This window comes from Gordionus sp. m RMFG-2023, chromosome 3 (assembly GCF_954871325.1).
Source record: "Gordionus sp. m RMFG-2023 chromosome 3, tfGorSpeb1-WG-v2, whole genome shotgun sequence".
NCBI classification, from domain to species: Eukaryota; Metazoa; Nematomorpha; class Gordioida; order Chordodea; family Parachordodidae; genus Gordionus; species Gordionus sp. m RMFG-2023.
In genome coordinates, this window is record NC_088777.1 from 51,431,974 (window position 1) to 51,459,639 (window position 27,666).

The window sequence follows — 27,666 nt, forward strand, 5'->3', positions numbered from 1 at the left end:
TTAGAAAATAATTTATTCATATCATCACATTTAGATATATTATTATTTTTTTTAAAAATCAAATTTTATAACATATAGTTAAAAGTATAATATAAATAATATAAAATAACTATTAAAATTATTATATTATGAATATATTTTATTTAGATTATAATGTATATATGTAAATTTTAAATTAAATTTCCTAAATTTTTTTTACAAAAAGTTTATTATTTTTATAAGTTTTTTATCATAAATAAAAAACTTTTCCCAATTATTTATACAGCAATATTAATATAATATTTTTTACTTTAATTTTAAAAAATAAAAAACAATTAATATACTTTTATAAAGTTTATATTTTGTTTTTTTTTTGAACCAAATAATTCTCAAAAAATTATTTTTTTTTAAAAAAAAAATCAACCGTCCCATCTCCTAATGTTAAATTGGCAACAATCTAATAATATAATAGGCTAATACTACAAAACATTGTCACGCTAATCTAACACCTTATTAAAATTTCACACGCGATATTTCTAAAAACCTTGTCGGCCAAAAAATAATTTTTTTTCACAAAAAAGATTATTCTATAAGTAAATGGACTAAAAATCTTATTTATTCTATGATTTGTGTATCAATTCTCTTCCAGTGTTTCTAAAATATACTGCTATTTATGATTTACGAGTCGTTAAAGCTAGAGGACACGGATGACACGAGCGTCGTTAGAAAACGGAAGTCGAGGCGCGGCGGGGAACAGAAAAGACATTATTTTAGCATGTCGATCATGAACAAGCCTATCAAATGCTACATTTTCCGCCAAGTGTGCCTGTTATACATAATCCACGGAATAATTTTCATGTGCATAGCCATATTCGGAATCGTAACGCTTCACGGGAGGAATCTTATAGGTATAATAAAAGATATGGATTCATTTTTTTAAAAAATCAGGAAGCCAGATATCCGTTTCTGTTACGTTCCCGCCAAAAAAATATGTTCATTTTCCCATTCCACGTTTTTAATACCCAGAAACGTGTTCAATAAAAAAATATCTAATTTTACTTTTCTAAATTTTATTACAATAAATACCATTTGAAATTTAAAAACTGATTTTAAATAATAAATTTTAGGGCCAGCGTTTCCAAGGAAAAATTTAAAAAATATGGTCAAAACTGATTCTCTTAAAATAATTTATAAGCTTGACCCTGGCCAAATTATTAAAATCGTTGACTATTTATTTTCTTCTATATTATTTAAAGGGCCCTTGCTAAAGATTTTTTGGCGGCCCAGAGGCGGAAATAAATTTAGCTAGCGGGTACTAACCCTAAAATTGTGGCATAAGCTTTAAAAATTATAAAATAACCAACTTTGAAAACGAATTAAGGTACATGCAATTCGTATTATGGTATAAAAAAACATAAATAATTGATCGAATTAGCATAATTTAGGGAATATTTATACTTTTTTTTTTTTTTTTTGAACCACCTAGAACAAAACGCCTATCATTTAAACCGTAAACTGACAATCATTGTCATCAGGTTTCATTTAAACCTATTTTATAATATCATGTGTTTTATACTTAATATTTTTCCTTGTGTGGTAATTGAGTTACATATCGATTTTGGGATAAATAAAAGTTATATAAGTGGAAAAAAAGAAGTTTACCGGTCCGTTAAATAGTCATCCGCTAACCCCCCTTTACACGGACACTGGAATATGTAACAAAATACGCTTGTACGTTATAACTGTCACAGCGATGTAGGGGGAGGGGGGGGCTTACGTAGTTAGAGCCGCTTAATTAAATTTAACGACAAGTTACTCCTCATTCATAATACCCCACTCAAAAAAATTTTTTTTTTTTTTAAAAATATAAAAATATTTTATAACCAAAAAAAAAAGAAAGATTAGATTTATATAATAGCTAAAAAAAAATTCCGAAATTTCGCGAATATACAAAAAATAAAATTTTAATTACAAATTTACAAAGTAATATTTTATAGATCTTTCAACGTTGATTATTTTTGCGGAAACAAACATTTTAAACAAAAGTTCTTTCCTTTCCCTTTGTAATAGTACATTTATGTTACATCTCATTTTAGAAAAGGACCACGAAATAAATCAATATCTTCTTTCAAGTAAAAGGGAATGTGTGTGTGGGGGGGGGGTGTGGTTGAGAGGGGTGATAAATGACCGCACCTATAGAAATTGAGAAGGTTTTTTCTTTAAAAAAAAGTATCATGTTACATATTCGGAAATAGAATACTATAGAAAAATAATGATTGCGATGTCAATTAATATTAATGAACGTGAGAGTAATGAGAGGTGAACTCAACGTCTTATCCAGAATGATATTTACGCGAACCTGAAGATTTTGTTCTTAGAAGGAACAAAGTTTCTAGAACATATATAGTCGTAATCTCGAGACTTGGACACTCTTTTTTCTGGCAAAAATATCGAGTTGGCCGTTTGTAAAAGAGCTGTGTTAAAACAACACAAATTACATCTTAATATAACTTGTCTTAGCTTATAGACCCTCCTAGAAAATATTAACTCCACCTTTAAGTTTTAGCGAAGCTAATTCATTATAAAAAAATTTCAGATTTGAGAGTATAATGAAGTAAGATCAAGAACCAAGTTGACTCACATAAAAAGATCAATTTCTTTAAATAATTTATAAGAAAATTTTTATAAAGTTATATATTAATTGATATAATATAGTTATATATATATATATAAATACTTTTTTTGCCAAATTTCTTTCTTTCTTTCTTTCTTTCTTTCTTTCTTTCTTTCTTTCTTTCTTTCTTTCTTTCTTTCTTTCTTTCTTTCTTTCTTTCTTTCTTTCTTTCTTTCTTTCTTTCTTTCTTTCTTTCTTTCTTTCTTTCTTTCTTTCTTTCTTTCTTTCTTTCTTTCTTTCTTTCTTTCTTTCTTTCTTTCTTTCTTTCTTTCTTTCTTTCTTTCTTTCTTTCTTTCTTTCTTTCTTTCTTTCTTTCTTTCTTTCTTTCTTTCTTTCTTTCTTTCTTTCTTTCTTTCTTTCTTTCTTTCTTTCTTTCTTTCTTTCTTTCTTTCTTTCTTTCTTTCTTTCTTTCTTTCTTTCTTTCTTTCTTTCTTTCTTTCTTTCTTTCTTTTAATTAAATTCATTGAAACAACGATTTGTTTTGAAAACTATTTATTTAATTCAATTTTTTTTTCCTCGCAATTTTTTTTAATTTCACTTAGACCCTTTTAATTCTCATTTTTCGAAAAGTAATATATATATATATGTCGAATTGGGATATGGAATCCACGGAGATTCGGAATCTCTCCATTTTAAATCCTTTACCGAGGACCATTTTAAAAAAAATTTAAAAATTCGATTTAAACCGGAAATGTATTCTAGCATGTGCAGAGTATTGACCCTAGAAATTTCTGCCAATTTTCATGAACGGACATTTTAGTATTATTTTTTTTAACATTTATATATAAATATCCATATAAAAATTAATTTTGAATTAGGAGTAGTTTTCTAAAGTTCATGACAAAATTGTTTGAAATTTACTACAATTCCTGTAAAATCTCCCTTAGTAAATGATTTAAAATCGAGAGATTCCGAACCTCCATTGATTCCATAGAGAAGAGAAGAGAAGAGAAGAAGAGAAGAGAAGAGAAGAGAAGAGAAGAGAAGAGAAGAGAAGAGAAGAGAAGAGAAGAGAAGAGAAGAGAAGAGAAGAGAAGAGAAGAGAAGAGAAATACGACATATATATCTTTCGGTATTATTTGAATTGTATCAATTTGTTTTGCAAATACACTCGATAAAATAACAATAAATATTAAAAATTTATATGCCAAAATTATTGGTTATAATTTTAAAAATTACGCAATATATAAAAAATAACTTAATTTAATTTCCAAAAAATAAAGGTTTTAGTTTTTATATTTTTCTTTATAAAAGTGTCATCATTTTAAATTATGTATCTAATAATAATATATTTCCTAGATTGTTATAATTACATTACACTTTTTTTTTAAAAATGTATTTTAAGGGATTATAAAAATTATAAAAAACTTTTGACGTTTTATTGTATTTGATTTTAAAAAGTGTTAATGTATATTTTTATTATGCTAAAAAGTGAAAATTTACATTCGGAATTCATTAAATTAAATTAGCAAACTCTTTGAAGTTTTTTTTTAAAAATTTTGCTATTATGACGCACTCGTAATAATTAATATAATTAAAAATAATTATATATAAAAAAAATTTAGATTTATTTAATGATGATGATTACGATGTTTTAAGGAGGATCGGTAAAGAAAGTTAAAAATAAATTTTAAGCACTAGTTCTAACTAAGTGTTTCGGAGGGGGGGGGGTAGTAAATCGATTCGAATTTGTTAGAAAAGTCAAAAATATTTTTAAAATAAAAAATGACATAAGAAAGAAAGAAAAGAAAAGAAAAGAAAAGAAAGAAATAAAAAAAGTAAGAAAGAAAGAAAAAAAGAATTTGGATGACATTTAATAAAACCTCATTCATCACTGATCAAGGTAGCAACTTGGTAAAGGGCTTTAGAAAAACATACGGTTAAAACTGTTCTGCCCATCTCGTTAGCACTATTCTACAAAATTACCTCTTATAAAAAATTATTCAAATATCCACACCCTTATCGTATAACCCCGTTCTTCAATTTGGAAAACGCATTTTTTTTTGATATACTGTTTATATATAGAAATTTATAACAAAATTCTGACGTAACAAACAATCTTCATAATTTTCTAAACTTTTACAGACAAACAATTTTTTTTTAAACAACGATCTCAAATTTCAATTATACTAATCTTTCTGCAATTGTAATATTGGGTTGCCAGTAAAGGTTCTGATACTTTTTTTATTGTACTTGTCTTAGAAAATTAAAATAGCTATCTAGTTTATATAAGAAAAGATTAGTCATCTTCTAACGTATTCCCTCAATTGTAATGTTTCTCGAAAGGCCCTGTATACAGAAAACTTTCTTCCAGTTAGTAAAAACTCGCTTTGATAGTAATATATATACATATATCTTACACGGAAGGCAAAAAAAACAACTGCGTCAGTTTTAATTAATTATCAAAAACGTATCCGTAATTTATAAAACATTTTAAAACAAAAAAATCTTCTTTTTTTAAGTTACAGTTCTTTTTACCGATATTGTTGCTAAAAGACCCGATATTAACATATAGAATTGTTCAAACCTTTCTGCCAATCGATGAGCATAATCTCCACCAGACTTACACTAGATATTTTGGTTATCGACTTGAATTGGGGTTTTTTTTTAACACACACCACTAGATGTTGTCCAATTTGGTTGATATCTGATTTTAAATCGGTTTTAAAATATTCGCAATAAGAATCGATCGGTGTCGTTAAACGGGTCGATTTGAGCGGATAATATTTTAGTCGGAAAATATTGGATCGGATATCCAACACTTCGCGCCATCAAAAATCTTCAAGCATTGGGGTAATATTTTTCCGGCTAAAATATTGAATCAGCTGTTTTTTAAAAATCATCGGCTCAAAAGACTAACTCGATAATCTAAAGCTAACCATTTTGTTTTTCCAAGCTCGGGCTTATTTTCCTTATTCCGAATCTCGGCTTTTTATCATTTTAATAACTAAAGGAATATATATTTTTTTTGACAAAATTTGTTTTGGCGTCATATTCTAGAGTGGGAAATTTCGAAAGTATTAAACTAAGTTTATTTAAAACCAAAAATCAAAAAAAAAACTCATAATTTTGTTGTTTGATCAGCTTCTATGTCCTGTATATCGATTAAATTTAATGTTATAACAATTTATTAATGTACTGTCGAAAATTTTTTTTTTGTTTAGAGGTCATTTTTTGAAAATTTTTTTCTCTCTTTATCCTATAAGAAGAATTTTAGCGCATGACAGAAAAATAACGGGTTATGATTGGTTAGATAAACAGGGACCCCCTGTAATTATTAATTAAAATATATTTGTCGAGATCAATTTTTTTCGAGTTTGGAAACATTATGAATTAGGAACACAAAGTACTTACAATATCTCGGTGCAATGAAAGTTTCACACTTGGAACCAGGGGAAAATTAAATCATTTTTCACCCGACGAAATAAGTAAGACATTATATTCTTCATTAAAAATAAATTATATATTGGGAAGAATATAAAAATAAAAATACCGATGAAATTAGATATGAAAAGGATTAATAATCTTGGTAAAAAAATATTAAACAACAAAAATGATTGAATTGCACTTTTAGTGGGTTGATCTGATCCTGATAACATAATTTTTTTCCATATTATTTTAAAGAATAATTTTAAAGTAACGGCCAACGTTTTGCTTAACCTTACTCACGGATATTCCTTTCACCTCAGAAAAAGTAACGCCGGATAGTAACGACGTTACTTTATAGCGCTACTGTCTAATGAGAGCGTCTACGTGAACTGATCGGTAGAAGCTAGTTTTAGGAATCTATGAATTCAGGCCCGAGTGGGTGGGACCGTTGGGTCAGCGGGTATATTGTTTTGTAAATAATTTCGGGTTTGGGGCAGGTTGGACTTAAATTTTGCATAACGATATCGCTCAATTTTTGTGGAATAAATTCGATATGTTCTTTAAAATTCTTGCCAGAAACAAACGGACAAATAATATACATTTTATTTCGAGTCGGGCATTTTAGCGGCAAATAAAAAAATTACGGGCAGGACCGGGCTTGAAAGATTAGGTCCGATGCAGATCACCAATGTGACTACTAATTACTCTCGTTATTTTAGTTTGAATTAAAAATAAATAAATTTTTTTATTGGTTTTTATTTTCTTAAAAAAAATATTATTAATTAACAAAATATAAAAATATTAGTATATATATATATATATTAATGTAAATCTTATAAATATACACAATTAATTCAGTATTTATGATTAATTTTTAATTTTTTTTTTTTGCTAATATTTGTATAAACTTAAATTATAAATAATATAAATATTAAATATTAATTTTTCAGTTCCTACTAAAAACTAATAAATATTAATAAGAAAAGAAGTAATAGAGTAAAAGCATTTATTTATATCCAAAAGGGATTAATATTTCTAAAATAAAAATGTGAATATTTTAAAATACTTATCTTCTTTCTTAGGATTATTATTAATAAGGCGTATCTGTATATATACATTTAGTAGGAATTAAGTTCTTTCGTATATAAGTGTAATAGTAAATAATTATCCATATTCATATCATATTAAGAAGATAGTACTTCAATGCAGTAGAAAACTATTTATTTTGTAAAGTAGCTAAACGTTAACACACATTAACGAATTTATCGACTCGAACAAAATTTTATTCCTGCAAATGGCATTACCACGAATGCCAATATCATACATTACCGGCGAATAGTGTCGTTTAAAAAGACCGATTCGGATCGGTTTTTAAAACCGGCTAATATTAGTTTTTGACGTGGGAATAATTACTATGGTGGGTACAGCTGATCCGGCAAATGCATGAAATGAGCGCGATTACGTGAAAAAATTAGAAGGATTTTGTCGAGAATATTGGTGGAAAGACATTGTCCCTTATACAGTTTAAATAATAGCCACTTCTCTTTTATTTTTAGATTAATTAATATAATCCCAAATTATTTTAAGAGAGATAGAGAGAGGTCTATTTAGGAATTCCTGGCTCCTTCCAGAAGAATTTTTAAGCGACTTTTCGAAATTGTTAAAATCATTATTTCCCATATTTTTTTTTATTGGGGGGAAAGTGATATGAATACTATTTTTTTTTCAAGAGGACTTGATGGTTTTTGTTCTATGAAGATCTCCCCTAAGATTTCCATTCCTCAAGCCTAGTAACAAGTATCAACGTATTTTTTTAAAATCTAAAACAATAAACCCAAATAGCTAAATCTTTTAACTATAATTAGACCCTTACTTTTTTAATTTAATATACATCATCCAATAGTATAAAATAGGCTTCTTCTTAATTCTGTTTATGTTAAATTCTTGCTAAAAATCATTGGCAGTTTCGGATTCGCTTTAATAAAATCTCATATAACACTTTGAATTAAGGATAACTAGGTAACGGTTTACCATGAAAAAACCCCTATTTATTTATAAATTCTCCTTTGACACTGTCATTTTTAAGAGTTGATTTAAAAAAAAAAATTTTCTAACTAGTGGTCATCAGCTGTTGTGATATATTTCCGATTTCCTCTTAACTTTTCGGAATATAAAATTTTAATATTGAGCAGTTGCGCACAGCCAATTCAAAAATATTAAAGAGACTACATTAAATCCTAAATGCCGATTCTGCCTGAAGACTCCTTATGGGAACATTTTTTTTTTAAAAATGTATCTAAAGTTGGCGACAGTATCTTAGCAATCCCTATTAAGCCAACTTTTGAAAATTCCTAAAATTTTCCAAGTAACTGATTTAAGAATTAACCTAAATAAATCTAGGATATTTACTTCCGTAATCAATCATCTCATATTTTTGCATTTAAAACAGGGCGGCACGGGAGAAGTCGGTGAAAATATTATTGGCGGAGTTAAGTGAATTATTCGATTATATAACGTGTCTTGTTGAGTAAAATTATGAATTATGCTGCCCTTTTCATCTACTTTAGTTTTTTCCAATAATGTTTCGAACACTCGAGGCTTATGCTATAGAGGAGAACCAAAAGGTATCAGAAATTTAACGCGAAGCAAAAGGCCCACTTTTATCAGCGAATAAAATATTTATATATTTTTGTAAAATTAATAATTTTTCTTCTTCTTCTTTATTCACTAATATTATTTAAGGATTTCAAATTATAAATTAAATTTAGCCAAAAAATAATTACCCAAGCCGTGAAAATTTTCTCATTTAGTGCAGGGTTTAGACATCCGTTACCGAAATTTGGAAGCTTCCAATATATTTTATGGCTAAAATATTGAGTTTGCCATATTTAAAAAAAAAAACCTTGCATAGAGATATAAAATAAATACAAAAAAAATTTATAGGTAATAGTGCGTACACCCTGTTACTTAAAGTTTTAAGGCAGTTTAAATGCGATAAATATTTAGGCCACGAACTAGAAAGTTTAACGCCTGTGATTGATAATTAGTTTTAAAAAAAATAAATAAAAAACATATTAAACCAATTTGTTTTTTTTTTCAAGATAAAGGGATTCTTAAGGGTCGCACAAAGTTACGGAGAAATAAAAGCCCCTCAAAAAATATCAAAATATTCTTTTTGGCAGCCAAGTAATTTGGGATAAATCCCTTTAAAACTTGGAATTTCGGGTAAAATATTTGATAAAATATTAAGGTTTATTAATAATTGACATTTTGTTGTGGTGAACCCAAGCGGCTCAAGTGTTTGATATAACATCAATTATTATTTTATTCAAACAATTTGAACTTTAGAAAAAAGCTAGTTTTTAAATTTAATATAGCAAAGAAAAACAACGATGTTTTTGAGAAAAAAAACTTTTTAATTTAGATTTTTTTTATAAAAAAAAAATATGAGGAATAAATGAAAAAATATATAACTGATTGTAACAATCATTTTATTATGCTGTTCCGGTGTGGAATGCTCAGGCTTTTCTAAATGAAATGCTGGAATGAGTAAGTTATGTTTTGCTAAGTTTATGCCAGTGTTAGCCATTCGACTCTAGTGAATATCTCTATTTTTTTGCGATTAAATTTGGAATTCTCTAATATTATATATCATATATTTGGGAAGGTGGGAGCGATTGGCATCATTCTTCCGTTGATAACGTTCATCTAACACCTCGGTGTCCATTTACCAAGAGGGGTTTTAAATGTATACGTCTCTCTAATTTAATTATGAGGTATGATACAAGCTTTAAATGATTTAAGAGGCTCGGATCGGGCTACGGACAGCCCGAGTTTCACTTAAGAACCCCTACTCCTCTCCTCCTCCCCCAATCAATACTGATCTATTCCCACCGCCAAATTTTTAACGAAAATAATTTCCAATTCCTTTTATTTTGATCGAATTTTTAAATCCAAAATAAGTCGTATGTATTTCAAACATATCTCAAAAACCTAACTATGAAGACGGCAGCTACGTGCCTGGATATTATAGAGCGAACAAAGATTAATGGACAAAATTAAACCTAGTATTACTGAAAATTTTAGCATATTTTATTTAAAAAAAATTTTTTTTTTTTTTTTACTTATATCATTTTTACTTACAATTTATTTACATATTAAATATTTTGGTTAGTATGAATATTTTTAGTTATATTACAATTTTGACATTTATTTTATATATATATATATATGTTTAAATATGCTAAAAAAAAAATATTGTGAGATTTTTTAAAAAATTAGCATAAAAGATAAATTTTAATCTTGATTTGAAATTATTATATACAATTTTAAAATCATTTTATTCTAAATGTCAATGTTTTCCAGGAAGTCATGGCCATCTAATTATAATATTTTAACATTTTATATTTATCACGTGTTTTAATCAGTGGCACACCTAGTGGTAGGGGAATTAAATCTGCTGAACATTAGCAGGTCTAAAAAGATCTTAATTTTTTAATAATTAATATGGATTATGGCGGAGAAGGAAACGGAAGTTCATGTCGTACATACTTTGCCGATGCTTTGGGTCACGTGGGAAGGGGGATGATCATGTGTTATAAGAAAAATATTGGTCTATTTTTTTTTTTTTGAAAATATTGATTTTGCGAATCATCCCTAAAATCAAATATACTTTTTAATATTCGATTCATTTTAAGCGAATATTTATATTTATTGTGTATTCTTCTAATACTAGTGCCGTAAAGTAACGTCTTTAAAAGCAAGGTCAACCGCGTTACATTTTTTTTCGGAAAAAGTAACTCCATTCGTTGCCTTCCTCTAGGAGGTAACGAGTTACGGTAACGTGTTTCCTTTTTTTTCGTGACTTCTCTTAATCTTATCTTATTCCATATTAATTATGTACTTTAGTAATCTCTATTTGATGATAATATCCGTGAGGGGACTTTTTTTACTTCGTATAACCTCCCACTCTATATGTATGCTAAATTTTATGAATAATTTAAAGCCAAGTTTTTTTTAAAAAAACGTCAAATCTCTTCTCTTCTTTTCTTCTTCTCTTCTTCTCTTCTTCTTCTTCTTCTTCTCTTCTTCTTCTTCTTCTTCTTCTCTTCTCTTCTCTTCTTCTTCTCTTCTTCTCTTCTTCTTCTTCTCTTCTCTTCTTCTCTTCTCTTCTTCTTCTTCTTCTTCTTCTTCTTCTTCTTCTTCTTCTTCTCTTCTTCTTCTTCTTCTTCTTCTCTTCTTCTCTCTCTCTTCTCTTTCTCTTTCTTCTCTTCTTTCTTTCTCTTTCTTTCTCTTCTCTTCTCTTCTCTTCTCTTCTTCTCTTCTCTTCTCTTCTCTTTCTCTTCTTCTCTTCTTCTCTTCTTCTCTTCTTCTCTTCTTCTTCTTCTTCTTTCTCATTCCACCTAAAATCCCTTTCGTGTTTTTAAATTAGATCGTTGCTAAGATTTCCAGCCAAGATTGATAATCTAAATTTAATATTGAATTCAATCAAGATTATATTAATTTAGATTCCTTATTCTCTAACGTAGCGTTGTTAAAACGGCTCGTTTTGAGGCGATTTTTAATAATGGCTAACTCAATATTTTAGCCAGAAAAAATATTTTCTAAGCCCCGAGAGTCCGATGATAGATGTCCGAACCTTTGTTCCTTCTACAAGCAAAATCTTCAGGGCTTGCGTAATACTACACTCTGGACGAAATGTCGAGTTGGCCGGTTTTAAAATCGGCTCAAACCGAGCCGTTTGACAACACTACTCTAACATTCATCATTTATTTATTTTTTTAAAGAATATCCTGTCGATTCGAACATATTTTTCTTCAGATGAAGATGAATTTAGCCAGCTCTGAACGCCCAATATGAAACATTTTTTTTTGCATCAAAAAAATTAAATAGCCCCAACTCAAATATTTTCTTTCAATCGCGAAATAAATAGGAGCAGAGTCTCAAAAACTGTGCAGCCATTTTTAAGGAAAAAAAATGGCGCTCGTGAAAGCCTTTTCTTTGGTCGAAATTAAATGTTCTGTCATAAATAAATCACCTGTCTGTTATATATTTTGCACGTGATTTAAAGCCCGAAGGTTTTGCTCGTTGATTGGTTGATAGGTTTGTAACCTCCATTTGTCAAATTCTCACGGCTTTCATATTATTACTTCGACTAACATCTTAATCGAGCCGATAATAAAAATTCGATCCAAATCGACCCCGTTTCAACATACACGTGATGATAATCCAACCAAGCATTAAAAAAAATCAAAAAATATGATTTTTTCTTTGTATTATGATGCTTCCAACCCAATATATCTTTAGCCAAATATCAGATATTTAACATTTTAATTTCATTTATCCTAATACACAGATAAATCAACTCCCCTCCCCCTCTATATCACTTTCTAATATTATCAAACTAATTCCATGTAACGAAATCTCCTAAAATCGTATTTTTCATAAAACTTCAGGTCAGGAGTAAAGATGTGATGACAGAGCAAGGCCTTGAGGAAAGTTTTTTTTTTATGATATAAATGATCAACATGTGTCAGGGCTTCAGAAGTTCAGACATGACCAGAAAGACTATTTTTTTTTAATAATCATTCGAGATATATGTACGAAACGAATTATTGAAAAAAAAATATTCGATTCTTCTAAAAAATGAATATTTTCTTTTCCTTCCTTTTGCTGAAAAAATTTCCCGCGCCGGTCAATAAATTCCTATCCACTCATTTCTATTTTTGAATAATTATCAGAGCTAAAAGATACCTTTTAAATGGATCTAGATACAGATACATCGTCTAAAATAATATCTAGATATAGATATTTTAATCAAAAATCTATCTAGATACAGATATCATATTTTTATATCTAGATACAGGATCTAGATATTTGTATCTAGATCCTTTAACAACTCTGATAATTATATACACCAACCGTTATCCAAATATACCAAAAATAATGGTTTTTTTATTATCATTATTATAGTTTCTTTATCGATTATTATAATAGTATTTATTTAAATATACAAGTTAAAAAAAAACAACAATATTCTTATTCAATAAAACGAAAATTCTCATGCGATATATAGTAGATAGCACATGAATTGGATTAAATATTATTATAATGTATTATAGTTTTAATCATTTCTTACAATTATATAAATTATTCATATTGTTTACACAAAAGTAAAAATACAACCTCTTCTTGAAATTAACTTTGTATATAATTCATAAAAAAAAAATAATGTAATATTATAATATTCTTATTAACGTTTTAAATTTATTTACTTCTAAATATTATCGAATATTTTTTTTTATATCAAAACACTAAGAAAGTTTCTTGGAATCGTTTCGTTGTGTGAATCATGGCAAACACTTGAAATTAGATTGATCCCTTAGAGTAACGATAGGAAAACAAAGTTTAAATTTTTGTAAAAAAAATGCTAAATAATTGAAATTAGTCCGCTAAAAAAAAATCTAACGTATCGGAAGAGCTATCGGCTCATTATCTGTATTTTGTTAAGTTTATTTCTGTCATTTATCAATAGTGTTGTTAAAAGGGCTGGCTCTGTTTGAGCCGATATTTTTAAAAAGAAAAACCTCAAAATTTTGTTAGTAGATGTACAAACCGTTGCGACACTCATGGACAAACTCTTCCAGGCTTGCGTGATATTTCTCTGGATAAAATTATTGAGTTAGCCCCCAAAAAAAATCTGCTCAAATCGAGCCGTTTAGCAATATTCTGTTATAGATGTAGAAATTACTTCCTACTTTGTAATAATTACTTAACTCTACTAGAAAAATTTTGGGCGACAAGGCCTCCCAGAACATTAAGGACTTTTGCTGAAAAAAAAGTTTTGTAGTGATCTGGGCCCGAAATTTTTAAAAAAATATAAGGTCCTACCCAGCCAAAACCCGCTTTTTTTTAAAAAAAGTAGGCCCGGTCTTAACGGGCTTCGGGCCGGGTACGGTCCGGACCTACTTTTGCAGATCTCTACATCAAAGTTAAAAGCGACTATTTATATTTTTTTTAAAATTAGTTTTATTATGACTATTTTTTATCTATACACAAAACAATAATTTTTTTTTTTTAGAATTAAATAAAGAATAAAAGTTTATTATATGTATATCATATATATATATATATATATATCCTAAGGGAATTGGGAATACAATATGGTAACCAACCAATATACAAGATTATAAATATTAAAATGCTAAATAGTTAATACAAAAATAATACTTTTTCACATTCATCCTTATAAATAAACCATTATTATAATTTCATGTGGTCCCCCCTGTTTTCTTATAGAAAACATTTACTCTTATATATATATATTTACTCTTATATATATATATTTACCATTTTTAGAATTGAAAATTGGATATAAAACGTAAATATTATTCTTTTAATAAAATAAGTTAGAAAAATTTATTTTACATGCCAAGACTTTTCCAAAGTCATTAATCAATGTTCACCGTAGTAGAGATTAATTCTATTGCAATTTCACCTTCTTGAACTAAGGGACTCAAAAGAATTGTAAAATACTTTTCTTTGAAAACATTATATCCTTTTTTGTTTAAAAACTCATATTTATGATATGATATGAATAACGTTTTGTCGATGTGAATTATTAATTGTTATATATAACTATTTTTGATGTTTTGAATTGGTTTGATTTATATTTATACATCCAGAGGTATTAACAATACAAAAGATTAAGCACTGAATGCGCAATGCAATATACTCCTTGAAAAAAAATTGAACTTTTTGAGACTCTTATACAGTGGGGTTTAAGTTTTATCTACTATTACTAATAAATTTTAATTTCGGTTCGGGTTAGCATTTATCTATTTCTAAAAATTAATTTGATATTTAATTGGCATCAATGATTGACATTTAAATCGCCTACATGATAATCACCTGTTTTACCGTCCATCCCTCTTCTCCTTTATGATTGCGTTTTGTTTTCCCTAAAGGACATTATTTATTGGTTGCTGTCGTCTGGGTTCAGCAATTTCATATCTTATACCCACACGTTCCATCATTTATAATAATTTCTGATATCTATTGATTTTCCCTGAAATAATTCTAGCGTTTACCACCTATGATATTATTCCAATATTAACTCTTATTATAATAAAAACTAGTTATTTAAATGAGAGACGCATTCCAACAAACATGTTCCCATTTCCAATAATAACTCCATCTTCTCAATTTTTTTTTCTCTTTACATCATGGAAAATCTGGATAACATTAATTAGCTAGATGACTCCTCTTAAATATGCTTTTTGTTTACTACCCCTCCAACAGATCTGGATATCTTCGCCATTATTTTATTTGCCTAACAAAACCATATCATCTAGGCAGAAGTAACAATAATATACTTAAGTATTCAAAGCGATATAACCTTCTACCATTCAAATAGCATTATAATATTTTTTATGAATTTTGCATTCCACTTTGCATCATCCCATACTACTAGTTTTTTTTTTACCACGGATATTTATTATACCCAATTATAATTTGAATAACTGCTATGAAACAGATTGATTAACAGCGCAGAGCCTTAATGAATACCTAAATTCAGCCATCTGTTGGCTCTCTTTTCCTATTTACATGTGTTTTTTCATTTATGACATTTGATAATATCTATATTTTCAAATATATTATTATTCCCTAAGCTATATCGAGCAGGGAATTTAACGAAGAACCACATCTATTCATAAAACACATTTAGAAATTTTTTTCCATTTATAATGGGATACATATATGGCATCCTAATATTCAAAGCTAACACTGTATTTTCCTTTGCGCTGATCTTTGGCCCTTATCACTTAATTCTTGTTCCCTGTATACATATATGCGTATCATTTTATTTAACCATTCCGTTTGTTCAAACATTTAATCTATATTTTCCGAGAACTTTGAAAGGAAAGATCTGATTGGTTAGTTTATTTTTTAAGGGATTGGCAATGATGACGATGCATTCATGATAATGCATTCGAAAGAAAGTGTCGTTGGACGCAAATCAGCTGGACCCGCCATTTTGGTAAACCATATGGTAATTATTCTCAGGTTAAAAAAAACTACTAAATTGATAACTTGCTTCCTTATTTATCTCGATGATAAGGCGATTCCTTTAATAATGTTCGCGTCAGACATAGGAATAAATTGACCTCTCGTTTAAAATTTTTAAAAAATGGTACGGATACCCAAAATGGCCTACCCAGTTGTTTTTCTATGATGTACACTTTTAACTAATGCCTTCTCTTCTCTTCTCTTCTCTTCTCTTCTCTCTCTCTTCTCTCTCTCTTCTCTTCTCTTCTCTCTCTCTTCTCTTCTCTTCTCTTCTCTTCTCTTCTCTTCTCTTCTCTTCTCTCTTCTCTTCTCTTCTCTCTCTCTTCTCTTCTCTTCTCTTCCTCTTCTCTTCTCTTCTCTTCTCTTCTCTTCTCTTCTCTTCTCTTCTCTTCTCTTCTCTTCTCTTCTCTTCTCTTCTCTTCTCTTCTCTTCTCTTCTCTTCTCTTCTCTTCTCTTCTCTTCTCTTCTCTTCTCTTCTCTTCTCTTCTCTTCTCTTCTCTTCCTCTTCTCTTCTCTTCTCTTCTCTTCTCTTCTCTTCTCTTCTCTTCTCTTCTCTTCTCTTCTCTTCTCTTCTCGGCTCGGCTCAAAAATGAACCGTTTAACAACACTAATTATTATTATATGTAATTGGGAATAGGCTAAAAAATAAATTTATTCAATTTATTATTGCTAGATAAGATATAGTTTCAAATATTATTATAAATTTAATTATTTATTTATTTATTTTTCCTTTTATTTTCTCTCTTGTTTAAATTTTTTTTTTTTAAAAATATTATTTTTAATTTTAGTTTATAATTTAGATACTATAAGATTTGTAAACGGAAAAAAATTAAAATTATTTTTTATTTTTATATTTTAAATAAAAAAAATTTACAAAAAACTATTTGTATTTTTTTGAATTTTAAATATTTATATATTATAAAATATTAAGTTTAATTATAAAAAATAATGAATTCCTTAAACATATTTTTATCATTTATATAAAAATATAGAAAATAAAATTGATTTTCAAAAAAAAAAAATAGGGGTGGGAAAGAAATAAATGAATAAATGTTGTTAAAATTTTAAAAGTGCTAAATTGAAGTAGAAAGTTTAAAAAAAAAAACTAACTATGAAAATTATATCACTATCCACTTTCGCCATTTATAATTCTTCGATTCATTTGATCTACGGTATATATCTTTTCGGAATTTCGACATCTTGTATAATATTCCATTATCCAATATCAATTATCGGTAAAAATAGAAAAATAAATCAATTATTTTATTTTTCAAAATTAATTCGAAAAATTATTTTTTCTTTTTTAAAAATATCTTGATTATATTTTTCATTTTTTTTTTCCTGATCAGCCACAAGCAAATTCTTAATATCTTCTTTAAGATTTAAAGATTTTTCTATTCTTAGACACGAAGTTAAATCTTAAGAAAAAATCGCAACTTTATGATGGGGTTTTCTCATTTAAATGTTTATAATTATTCTTTAAATATTTTTTTTTAAAAATGATCTTTATATATATGTCATATGGGGATTCGGAATCTCTTGATTTTAAATCCTTTACCGAGGTCCTATTTAACCGGAAATGGATTCTGGCATATGTAGATTATTTATCCTATAAATTTCAGCCAATTTCAGCCCTAGAAATTTTAGTATTTATTTTAATTTACATGAAAAATCCGTATAAAAATTAATATGAATTAGAAAGTAGTTTTAAATTTCATGGCAAAATTGGCTGAAATTAATAGGGTAAATACTCTACACATGCTAGAATACATTTCCGATCGCCCTCGATAAAGGATTTAAAATCAAAAGATTCCGAATCCCCTCACAACATATATATTGGAAATTATTGATAATTACAAAATATACTAAAAAATTTTGAAAGATTTTTAAATATAAAAATTAAAGATAATTTCCACGATAATTGGGAAACGATATGGTAAGCTGATTCGACTCAATCCACCGCTATAACGCGCTAGACAGAAGCTCTGATCATCGAGGCGCCTTATTAAAATCAATTTTCTGTTTTATATAAAATTGAGCTAAACCCGAGTCGGGAATGAATAGTAATCAGCTAAAATAACATGGGTAGCTTAAATAAAGAGCAAGCTATATATATATATATAGTAAAGATTAGTGTTGTTAAAAAGCACGATTTGGGTTCGGTTTTTCCGAAGGGGCTCGATCTAAGACTTTAGTTTGAAATAATATTATGTCGAGATTTGACGAAGAGATGTCCCAAGCATTTCTGTCAGCTATAAACAAAATCTTTAGGGCTTACACAATGTTATTTTGGGTTATACTCTTAATTCGGGCTCTTTTTTAAAAATCGATCCCCAAATCGGACCTTTTTAACAACACTAGAAAAATACATAAAGAGACACTTTTTGTGAATATCATTTAAAATAAATCATAGCACCCCCCCCCCCCTTCTTACCTTGTCCCACAAAAATGTAATGCATATATATCTTAAACAAATAATTTGAAAGAAAGAATGTAAAAGTTAATAATTTTTTTTTTTAAAACTAAAAACTGACGACTATCATTCCTGTAGCTATATAATATAGGGCTAAGGTAACCCGCCAAAGGCTAGACAAAAGCGACCAGAAGGCCCTCTAAAAGGGGGCTCTAGGGGCGAGCCACCTTGGAATTTATTACTCCTCCCCAAAATCCTGGCTACCCCTAATGCATGTATAATCATAAATTAAACCCCATCTGGGGTTATGATTATGAATGGGCAGAAGGAAAAAAATGATATTTAGTCGTACTAATTCAGGATAATTGCTTATCGATCAAGATCTTGAATATCATCCCTCGATTAGATTAGGGTTAGGGGTTAAGGGTTAGTGTTAGAGCGCAAAATAACCATATTTCCTATTTTTATTTTTAATTTTCCTTCCATTTTATCGAGATAAAAATAATATTCGCCCGAATAATTTTATTGGCAACATTTAAAATCTTAATGTTTTAAAAATAAAAATTATTTATTATAGCGTATATAATATTTATCTAAGAGAAATGTAGGGAAATTTTTATATTCTTCTTGAGGGGTGGGGGGGGGGGGTTTAGTTAAAAATCATCGTATTTTTGATTAGATATATGATGGGTAGAGGTGACCGATTTTTAACCGACTGATAAAAAAAATTGAACGTTAGACGGTTATGTGAGTTGGTGGGCGGTTTAATTTAAAATTTTTGTTGGCGGGAAATATGAAGAGAGCAGCTTATTTATTCAAAATTATCATTATATTTTTACCTTTATAATATTGCATATTTTTTCAAAGTTTAAAATAAATTTTTTTTAAAATAAATAAATAATTGAAACAGGTGGGCAGGGTTATTTTTAAACTCATGGGCAGGAGAATAAACGGAGTGACAATTTTAAGACGTCTGGGTGGACCTTCGGCTAAAAACCGCTCATTGAAGACCTACAATGAAAGAGTTCCGTCCGTCTTTTGCCTTTTTTGAAAACTCCTATTTATAGATGGTCTCCACTTAAACCCCTAGGTCGCCATAGAGAAATTGGTAGATTTGTCGCGCCACAAAGGATAGTCTTTTATACATTTTTTGTCATAAATCATAAAATTTTATGACGCGACTAGTGGTGTTAGAAATCCCAATTCGATATTACGTAAGAGTTTGATCATAGATGGCAGGAAGGCTTAGCTTTGAGCCTCTATTTGCCAAATCTTGGGGGTTACATAATTCTTATTTTGGGGGGTAAAATCTTAAATCGGATCATTTTTTTTAAATTCGACCCGAATCAGGCTTAGTAAAACAACCCTAAACCCGCCTTCCCCACTTGGGCGAGCTGGTCTTTTAACCCGGGGCTAGATGGTCCGGATAAATATGCACCTCGATGCCATCATATATTATTTACTTATTTAATTTATCTATCAAGCGTAATCTATCGATTTTATTAACAAAAATCCAAAAAATTTGGGGCGATTTCGAAAAATTAAATGAATAAATTACATTTTGTTTTCTTCCATTTCACGTGGCAGAACATTTACGGAAATTATAAAATTAATACTTTGGGGGTTCATATTTCATAAAACATATTGGGTTATTGGATCCGCAAAAGTAGGTCCGGACCGTAACCGGCCCGAAGCCCGTCCAGGGCGGGACTAATATTATTTAATAAATCGGGTTCGGGCCGGGTCGGACCCAATATTTTTTTAAAAATTCAGGTTCGGGCCGGGTCGGACCCAATATTTTTAAAAAAATCAGGTTCGGGCCGGATCGGACCCAATATTTTTGAAAAATATAGGTTCGGGCCGGGTCGGACCGAATATTTTTTAAAAATTCAGGTTCGGGCCGGGTCGGACCCAATATTTTTAAAATTTAGGCGGGGTCGGACCCAATATTTTTAAAAAAATTCATGTTCGGGCCGGGTCGGACCCAATATTTTTTAAAAAATTCAGGTTCGGGCCGGGTCGGACCCAATATTTTTAAAAAATTTAGGTTCGGGCCGGGTCGGACCCAATATTTTTAAAAAATTTAGGTTCGGGCCGGGTCGGACCCAATATTTTTTAAAAAATTCAAGTTCGGGCCGGGTCGGACCCAATATTTTTTAAAAAATTCAGGTTCGGGCCGGGTCGGACCCAATATTTTTTAAAAAATTTAGGTTCGGGCCGGGTCGGACCCAATATTTTTTTAAAAATTCAGGTTCGGGCCGGGCTTGAAAAGTTAGGCCCGATGCAGATCGCTAGTTATTGATCATTTTAACCATTTTTAGGAGGGATTTAAAATTCCTTTTTTTTTATTTATTCGTATTTCACTTTCCAATTTGGATTATGTTTTACGGACCCTTAGTAAAGAAGAAAAAAAACTCGGATATTAAAGTAGTAATATTGTTGGGTGACAGACATGGATTTGTTGTTCTATTATTTTATATTAACGCTTTACGCGTTCGCCCTAATAAACTATACCCGCGTCCTCCAGACATTTTTCCCGCGTTTTGAAGCGTTATCATATTTTAATTGGGTTACAGTCACGTGATTCTGATTTCAAAAAATACAACATCGAAAAAACCCTTAGGCGTAACCCTCACAATTAGCGCGAATGTAGGCTAAGGTATTAGAGAGTATCCAATAGAGAATGATCAAAGGGGTTAATGGAAATTAAGAACATATGGAATATTCTAGATTAATTGACGTTTAAAATATATTGGCATAATGCTGTAACGGGATCTGATTAGGAATTTATCAATTATTAAATCATTCACTGAGGGGCCATTTTTTAAATTTTGAAATATCTTACTTGACCCTAAAATTTGTTCCAGCATATGTTATGGTTATCCAACATAACGAATTAAGGATAATCTTGCCCCTTGAATATATGAACTTTATTTTTCTAGATTTTTCTAGATTTTTCTCAAAATATATTCAAAAATTGTAAGTAATTTACTAAGGAAGAAGGGCACTCTAACACCAGAGGTCTGCAAAGCTCCGCCCGACTCTGTTCTCGTTCTGGGTAACTTCCGAAAAGACTTATTTGTGCCTGAGTCAGGCAAAAAAAATTAGCGGGCCGGGTCGGGAAAAATTTTGAATTCTGATATTTCATAGAAGTGATAATCCATTAAACATGTACTCGATTTAGGGTTTGTATTTAAAATAAATTTGAATCTACGGGCCTGACAACTTTAGTAAAAAAAAAAAAATTGAAACTGAGCTAGATCAGGCCAATGCTAAATTCTCACTGGGCCATGGCTGGACCTGAAAACAATTTCCCGATCTTCTACTCTATACATGCCGGAATAGAAGAGAAGAGAAGAGAAGAGAAGAGAAGAGAAGAGAATTTCCGGCAAGATTACATTACATTTTAAAATCTCCACCCAGTATAAGTGATTTTAAAATTGAGAGATTTTGAACCCCCCTAAGGATTTCATATTTTCCCCCCTTAGACACGATATTGTATACAGTATATCTATGGTTCATTACCCAATCAAGGTATAACGTTTCGATATCGGTATTTTTGAGTCGGTAATTAATGATAGCGGATACTGAATGTTTGAGCTATGGTTACGGCGTTAATACTTCTCAAGTTGAATACAATACGTAAGATTTAGGAATCAAATAAGTCAGCCTACTTATAGGATAACAATTTTTTTTTATTGCACTAATGTCGCACTTCAAATTCGTGTACATTATTTTAAAAGCGTTTTAACATACGAATAAACAGTCGAGGCGAATAATTAATATCGCTGCATTGGTTATAACAGAGCCTCTTCTCAGATTCAATATGTAGCCTCCAGGAGGTTATTCTTCTAATGCTCTTTCTCGGTGTACCCTCATTCGTAGTGAAGAATACAGATCAAGATTGACGACAGTTTGTTTGAGAGTAATATTTGGAACAATTTTTTTTTCGAAAGAGATACGTTATTAGCGATCAATTTTTTGAACCCGCCCGGCTCGAGATATCCGGCCCGGCTTTAAATATCCGGCCCGAAATATTTTTTTTAAGAAAATTTATCACCCACTGAACATAACCGAGTTTTTGCTCATTATTACAAACAGATATTAAAAAAGTATCGGCATCTTTGTTTCCTTGTTAAAAAAAAACTTAAAATATATCAAATACTTCAAAATTTCGGACCAAACCGGCCCCGACCCGAAATAAGTTCGGACCTACTTTTGCAGATCTTTACAAGCGTTTCAAAACGCTAATTAATAAAAAAAACGTAAGCGCATCTATATTTTAAATCGAAGCGTTAACTTCTATATTTTTTTTTCAATACGAAACGTCTCAATTCTAAACAAAACAAAAAAGACAAGACTTGCCCCCCCCCTATATTTAATTAGCAAATTTTTTTTTGTAATGTCATAATATCATAATTCCATAAAAATATTATTGTGTCATTTTTTTTTTACTTTTTAGAAGATGTTGTATCCTTATCCATGCTTATCACTTCAAAATTTAAAACGTTTCAAAATACGACAGAACAAAAAGGCTGTCCAACTTAAACGAAACGCATTTAAAATTTCATTATTTTTGCGTTTTTTAAAAAAAACGTTGCTTTTTTGAAACGTTGAATTTGTGGCTCACCACAATAATATCAATCACTAATTAATATTATCAATTTTATCATTTGAAAAAAATAAAAAAACCAAGCCACAAAAAGCCATATTGTTTCAATTTTAAAAAAAATATTATTATTATTTCGTTTCTAAAAAAAACATATAATATATAATCTTTTATGATGACAAAAAAATAATCAATTTGAGAGATTAAATTAAATAGATTTTTTTAAAAAAAAATTTTATTTTTTGAAAGAAATAAAATGAAAATTAATTAATGGAAAGTTTAATTTTTTATAAAAAAAAAATAGGAAATGGAATAAAATAATTTATGTGGCAAAAATAAGAAGTTTTATGTTGTCACGTGATAGGATTGGGATTGGTTATCTATTGAAAGATCATAAAGTCCGAGAATAAGTGGAGGAGTCAAATATTCCATGACTGTAGAAGTGGCACTGTAAACAACGACTTATAAGCTATATTGTCCTGGTTCTAAAAATTTTTCAGTTCGGTCAGGCCCGACCCGATGCTACTTTTTTTCCCCACTAGGAGTGTAAACCTAAAAACTTCAAAATGATGTATACAAGGACAATATAACCGTTTTATGACAAAATTTACCTTTCCAGGAGGGTCATCTTTCTGGTTTAGTATTTAAGAATGTGGGGATTGGTTGCTTTTCTACACTCGCCACAATTTGGTTGTATATTTATAGTATTTTTTTTTTCGCCATAATAAATATTAATAGTTATTCTCTTCATCATTTATCAACCAATCATAGCTCATTATTTTTTTTCCCGCCAAAATAGAGATAATCGTTATTCTCCTTATCTTTTATCAACCAACATAGCTCATTATTTTATTTTTTTCCGCCAAAATAGAGATAACCGTTATTCTCCTTATCTTTTATCAACCAATCACATTATCTCTCCAAAATTTAAGTTTAATAGCCTTTTCTAAACTTTCATTTCAAAAAAAAAACTAATCTAAAAAATTATTTCCTTTTCATTTTACATAAAATGAAAACAAATCAAAACGTCGAAATTAAAATTTTTTTTTCTACTTATTTACGCATCGAAGATCGAAAAATATAGAAGAAATCAAATTCCCTTTTTTTTCGTGGTGTTTAGAAAATTGCCGATGCAGAAAGGGACAGGTTTCAAAAAAAATTATAAACGTCAGTTTATTTTCTTTCTTAGAAAAATATTTTTTTTTCAACGTGAGGAACCTAGTAACTGCATTTACAATTATCTTCAAAATCAACCATACCTCCCTCCTATATTCCCTATTTTAATTAATATATATAATATATTTAGAATTCTAATGCCAATCATTTTAAAATTCTGACCGTCTTTGTTCCCTCTATTGATCTAAATTCTTCGTCTTCTACATTTTATTTTTAATCTATTAATCTCTAGTCTTAGCATTGAAACGCTCCCTCCCCAAGATTCTCTATCTGAATTTTTTTCAATTTATCTGATGATCCAGAATTGTCTTCTTATCACCCCACTTCCTCTAAATTCCTTTTTTTTAACCCCCTAGTGTCATTCTAGAACTTTTAGTCTTTAATGTCACCCCGTTTTTTTCTCTGCCTTTAGCAATAACTTCTTAATATTATCTCGATATCTGGATTTCTATGGCCATTCATTAAAGAATGGCCAGAATTTCCTTCAATCACCCCAATTTTTCTCTTTTTTCCTGTCTAGTGTCATCGTCATATTAGTTTCTTAATAATCACCATGCCCATCTCTATGCTGGACGTATCTTTTTCTCACCTTGTTAAAACACGTTTAGCAATAATTATAGAAAGGCATTTTAGACATTAGGTAATGGGTGATGCTATGAAATAAAACCTTTGCTGCCCCTAGCCAGGCACTCCTACCACTGGGATGGGGGCAAAATGACCCAATATCGTAATCGAAATTGAAGAGGGGAGTAGGGAGTTGTGAAGTCGCTATCGTCATTAGAATGAGATGGAAAGAGGGGGGGGGGGAGGAGGTAGGTAGATGATGTAAAGGAGAATAGGGGATAGAGTTGTTTAAAAAAATACTTTTCGAATATATCCCGATACAAAGACATTGTTTAAAAGTATCTAGATACAAATATATTCCCCTAAAATGTATCTAGATACAGATATATTTTTTAAAGATCATATAAGGCCTGCATAATGTCAAATTTTTTTTTTGTTTAACCTTACGTTATTGTAATCAAAATTAAATTTATAATTAAATTACTATTGTGATTGTTAGCTTTTAAATAATAAAATATTCTAATCATATTTAATAACTAAAGTGTTTCGCTTATACTTAAACACATTTTTTTTATTTGGAGATTCTGTTTAAATTTTTTTGGGAATTTGAACCTAAAGTTCTAATCAGCTGTTATTTATCGTTTATTCCTATTTCTGCTTACATCATCTTGTATCAATTATATTAATAATTCTAAAATTTTTTTTATAATATTTAAGGATTATGATTAATAACCATTTTAGCCTGCATAGACAGCTGGCAGCACATTCGCGGCTAAGTATATAAAAAATATGTTGCATATACCTCACCCCTAATTCACGCTAACTGTTAATGCGTCGTAACCGATTTTCGTCTTCCAGACAGGCAGAGTTTGGAAATGTATCTCTAGATGAAGATATTTTTATAAAATTGTAATTCGTTAAGATACAGATACAAGTATACAACATTTTTAACAATTCTGACAAATGGAGTTAAGCTAATTCTAATTTAACCTTTTTCTTGCTTATTGCCTATGATTTTGTTATTTTTTTTATTTAGATAGGTGGGTAAGAGGCGAAGCAGAGGGCCAAGAGGCGAAACAGGGGGGGGGGGTAAGAGGCGAAGAAGGGGGGATAATATGGTTCAGAGGGATGGGGGCAGACCTGCCCGCATCTAGGGGCAACTAATTTTGATACGCGGCACATATGTATTTTCCACCACGACGGTTACGGAGAATGAGGGGTTTACCCTCTATTCTTAGCGCGAAAGCTGTATAAAAAAAACTGTAATTTTATACTAGAGTTCCTTTGGTATAAAATTAAGTTTGACAGTGTCGTATTTGGCATCCAAACTATAATGCGTTAAGTCTTTCCCATTTTGAATTTGAGTTTGGATAAACGAGATAAGGGTCCCGCCCAATTATAAGCCCTCGGATTGGCTGCTAATTATATACGACGTGATTGGTCATTATTAATGCTACACATTATTGAACCAACCAAAAAAAAGGTGCATGATTTTTCATCGATTAATTTTATAATTTAATTTTTTTTTTTCAATAATCGAATTTTTGCTTTTGAAGTCGTTTTTTCAATCTTTTTTGACTGCTAATTAATTTTGTAATTAAAAACTCGCAATTTCCATTTTGCTTATTTTTATATATAAAAATCAGAGACCTGCAGAGTTACCATTTGCACGGCTCGGCTTGGGTTTTTTTCGAAATCCGGCCCGGATTTTAGGAATTAAAATCCGTGCCGGGCCTGCAGATCTCTGATATATATTATAGTTCGTAGCTATCCCTGTTTACCTCCTTTCCTTTCCTTTCCTTTCTTTTCCCTTTCCTTTCCTTTCCTTTCCTTTCCTTTCCTTTCCTTTCCTTTCCTTTCCTTTCCTTTCCTTTCCTTTCCTTTCCTTTCCTTTCCTTTCCTTTCGTTAGCCATGAAAGAATAAAATATATATAAAGACCTGTAAAAAAATTATTGCCTATACCTTGAGGTTTTCACAAAAAAAAAAGATGTCCGAGTTACGGCTAAAGAAAATGGTGGCCTGAGTATATCTGCATCATAGTTCAAGTTCTTGGTGCTAACAAATTGAGCACTCGCACACAATCTTGAACTGATATTATCTGTAGATAGTGTAGTTAAACGGCTCGTGCCGGTTTTTAAAAACGGTTCCTTTTGTGCCGGTTTTTGAAAACGGCTAACTCAATATCATCTAGAATGATATTAAGCAAGTCTGAAGATTTTGTTCTGTAGAAGGAACAAAGGTTTAGACATCTATCATAGCGAAATCTAGGGGCTTAGGCAATATTTTTCCGGCTAAAATATCGAGTTAGCCGTTTTCAAAAGTCGTTTCAAACCGAGCCGTTTAACAACACTATCCTATCTATAGATTTAAAGGGAGGGGAAATAATAATATTTAACGTATATTTATATATTTTTATAAGTCTTAGTATTTTTTAATATAATATTATATTTATACTTTAAATTATAAGCTCAATATATAAAATGAATTTCGCATTCAAAATATTTTTTTTTAAATAAAAGTATATCAAAATGTAACTTTAAAAAAAAATATCCAAAAAAAATAACAGAACACAGATACCTCTATAATAGTATAAAGATACAGGTATTTTTTTTGTAAAAGTGTATCCAGATACATTTTTATTTAACAAACTCTGTTAGTTACTATCTTTTTTTAAATTTCCATTCCACTCTATTTATTTCCATTTAATCCATTTACTCCTACCTCATTAAATAGGCATACTGTCTTATTTATTTTTAAAAAGAATAAATCAATATTTTCATTCTTCTACTAAGAAGGAAAGAAAGAAAGAAAAG

General features: G+C 29.6%; 1 protein-coding gene across 4 annotated transcripts in view; it reads left to right on the top strand.

Annotated features, from left to right (window-relative positions):
- The first annotated feature begins 725 nt into the window (after nucleotides 1-725).
- Nucleotides 726-27,666, top strand: part of LOC135927164 (uncharacterized) — a 42,745-nt gene continuing 15,804 nt past the window's right edge. Inside the window, exons 1-2 of one of the 4 annotated variants that reach the window (XM_065463115.1) lie at nucleotides 17,228-17,325; nucleotides 17,996-18,175. In XM_065463115.1, coding sequence (XP_065319187.1) covers nucleotides 18,172-18,175 — 4 coding nt within the window. In that variant the 5' untranslated portion in view covers nucleotides 17,228-17,325; nucleotides 17,996-18,171. Of the gene's footprint in view, nucleotides 888-17,120; nucleotides 17,326-17,995; nucleotides 18,176-27,666 lie in introns of those variants that run through there. The other 3 variants (XM_065463114.1, XM_065463112.1, XM_065463113.1) reach the window with 3 other exon arrangements.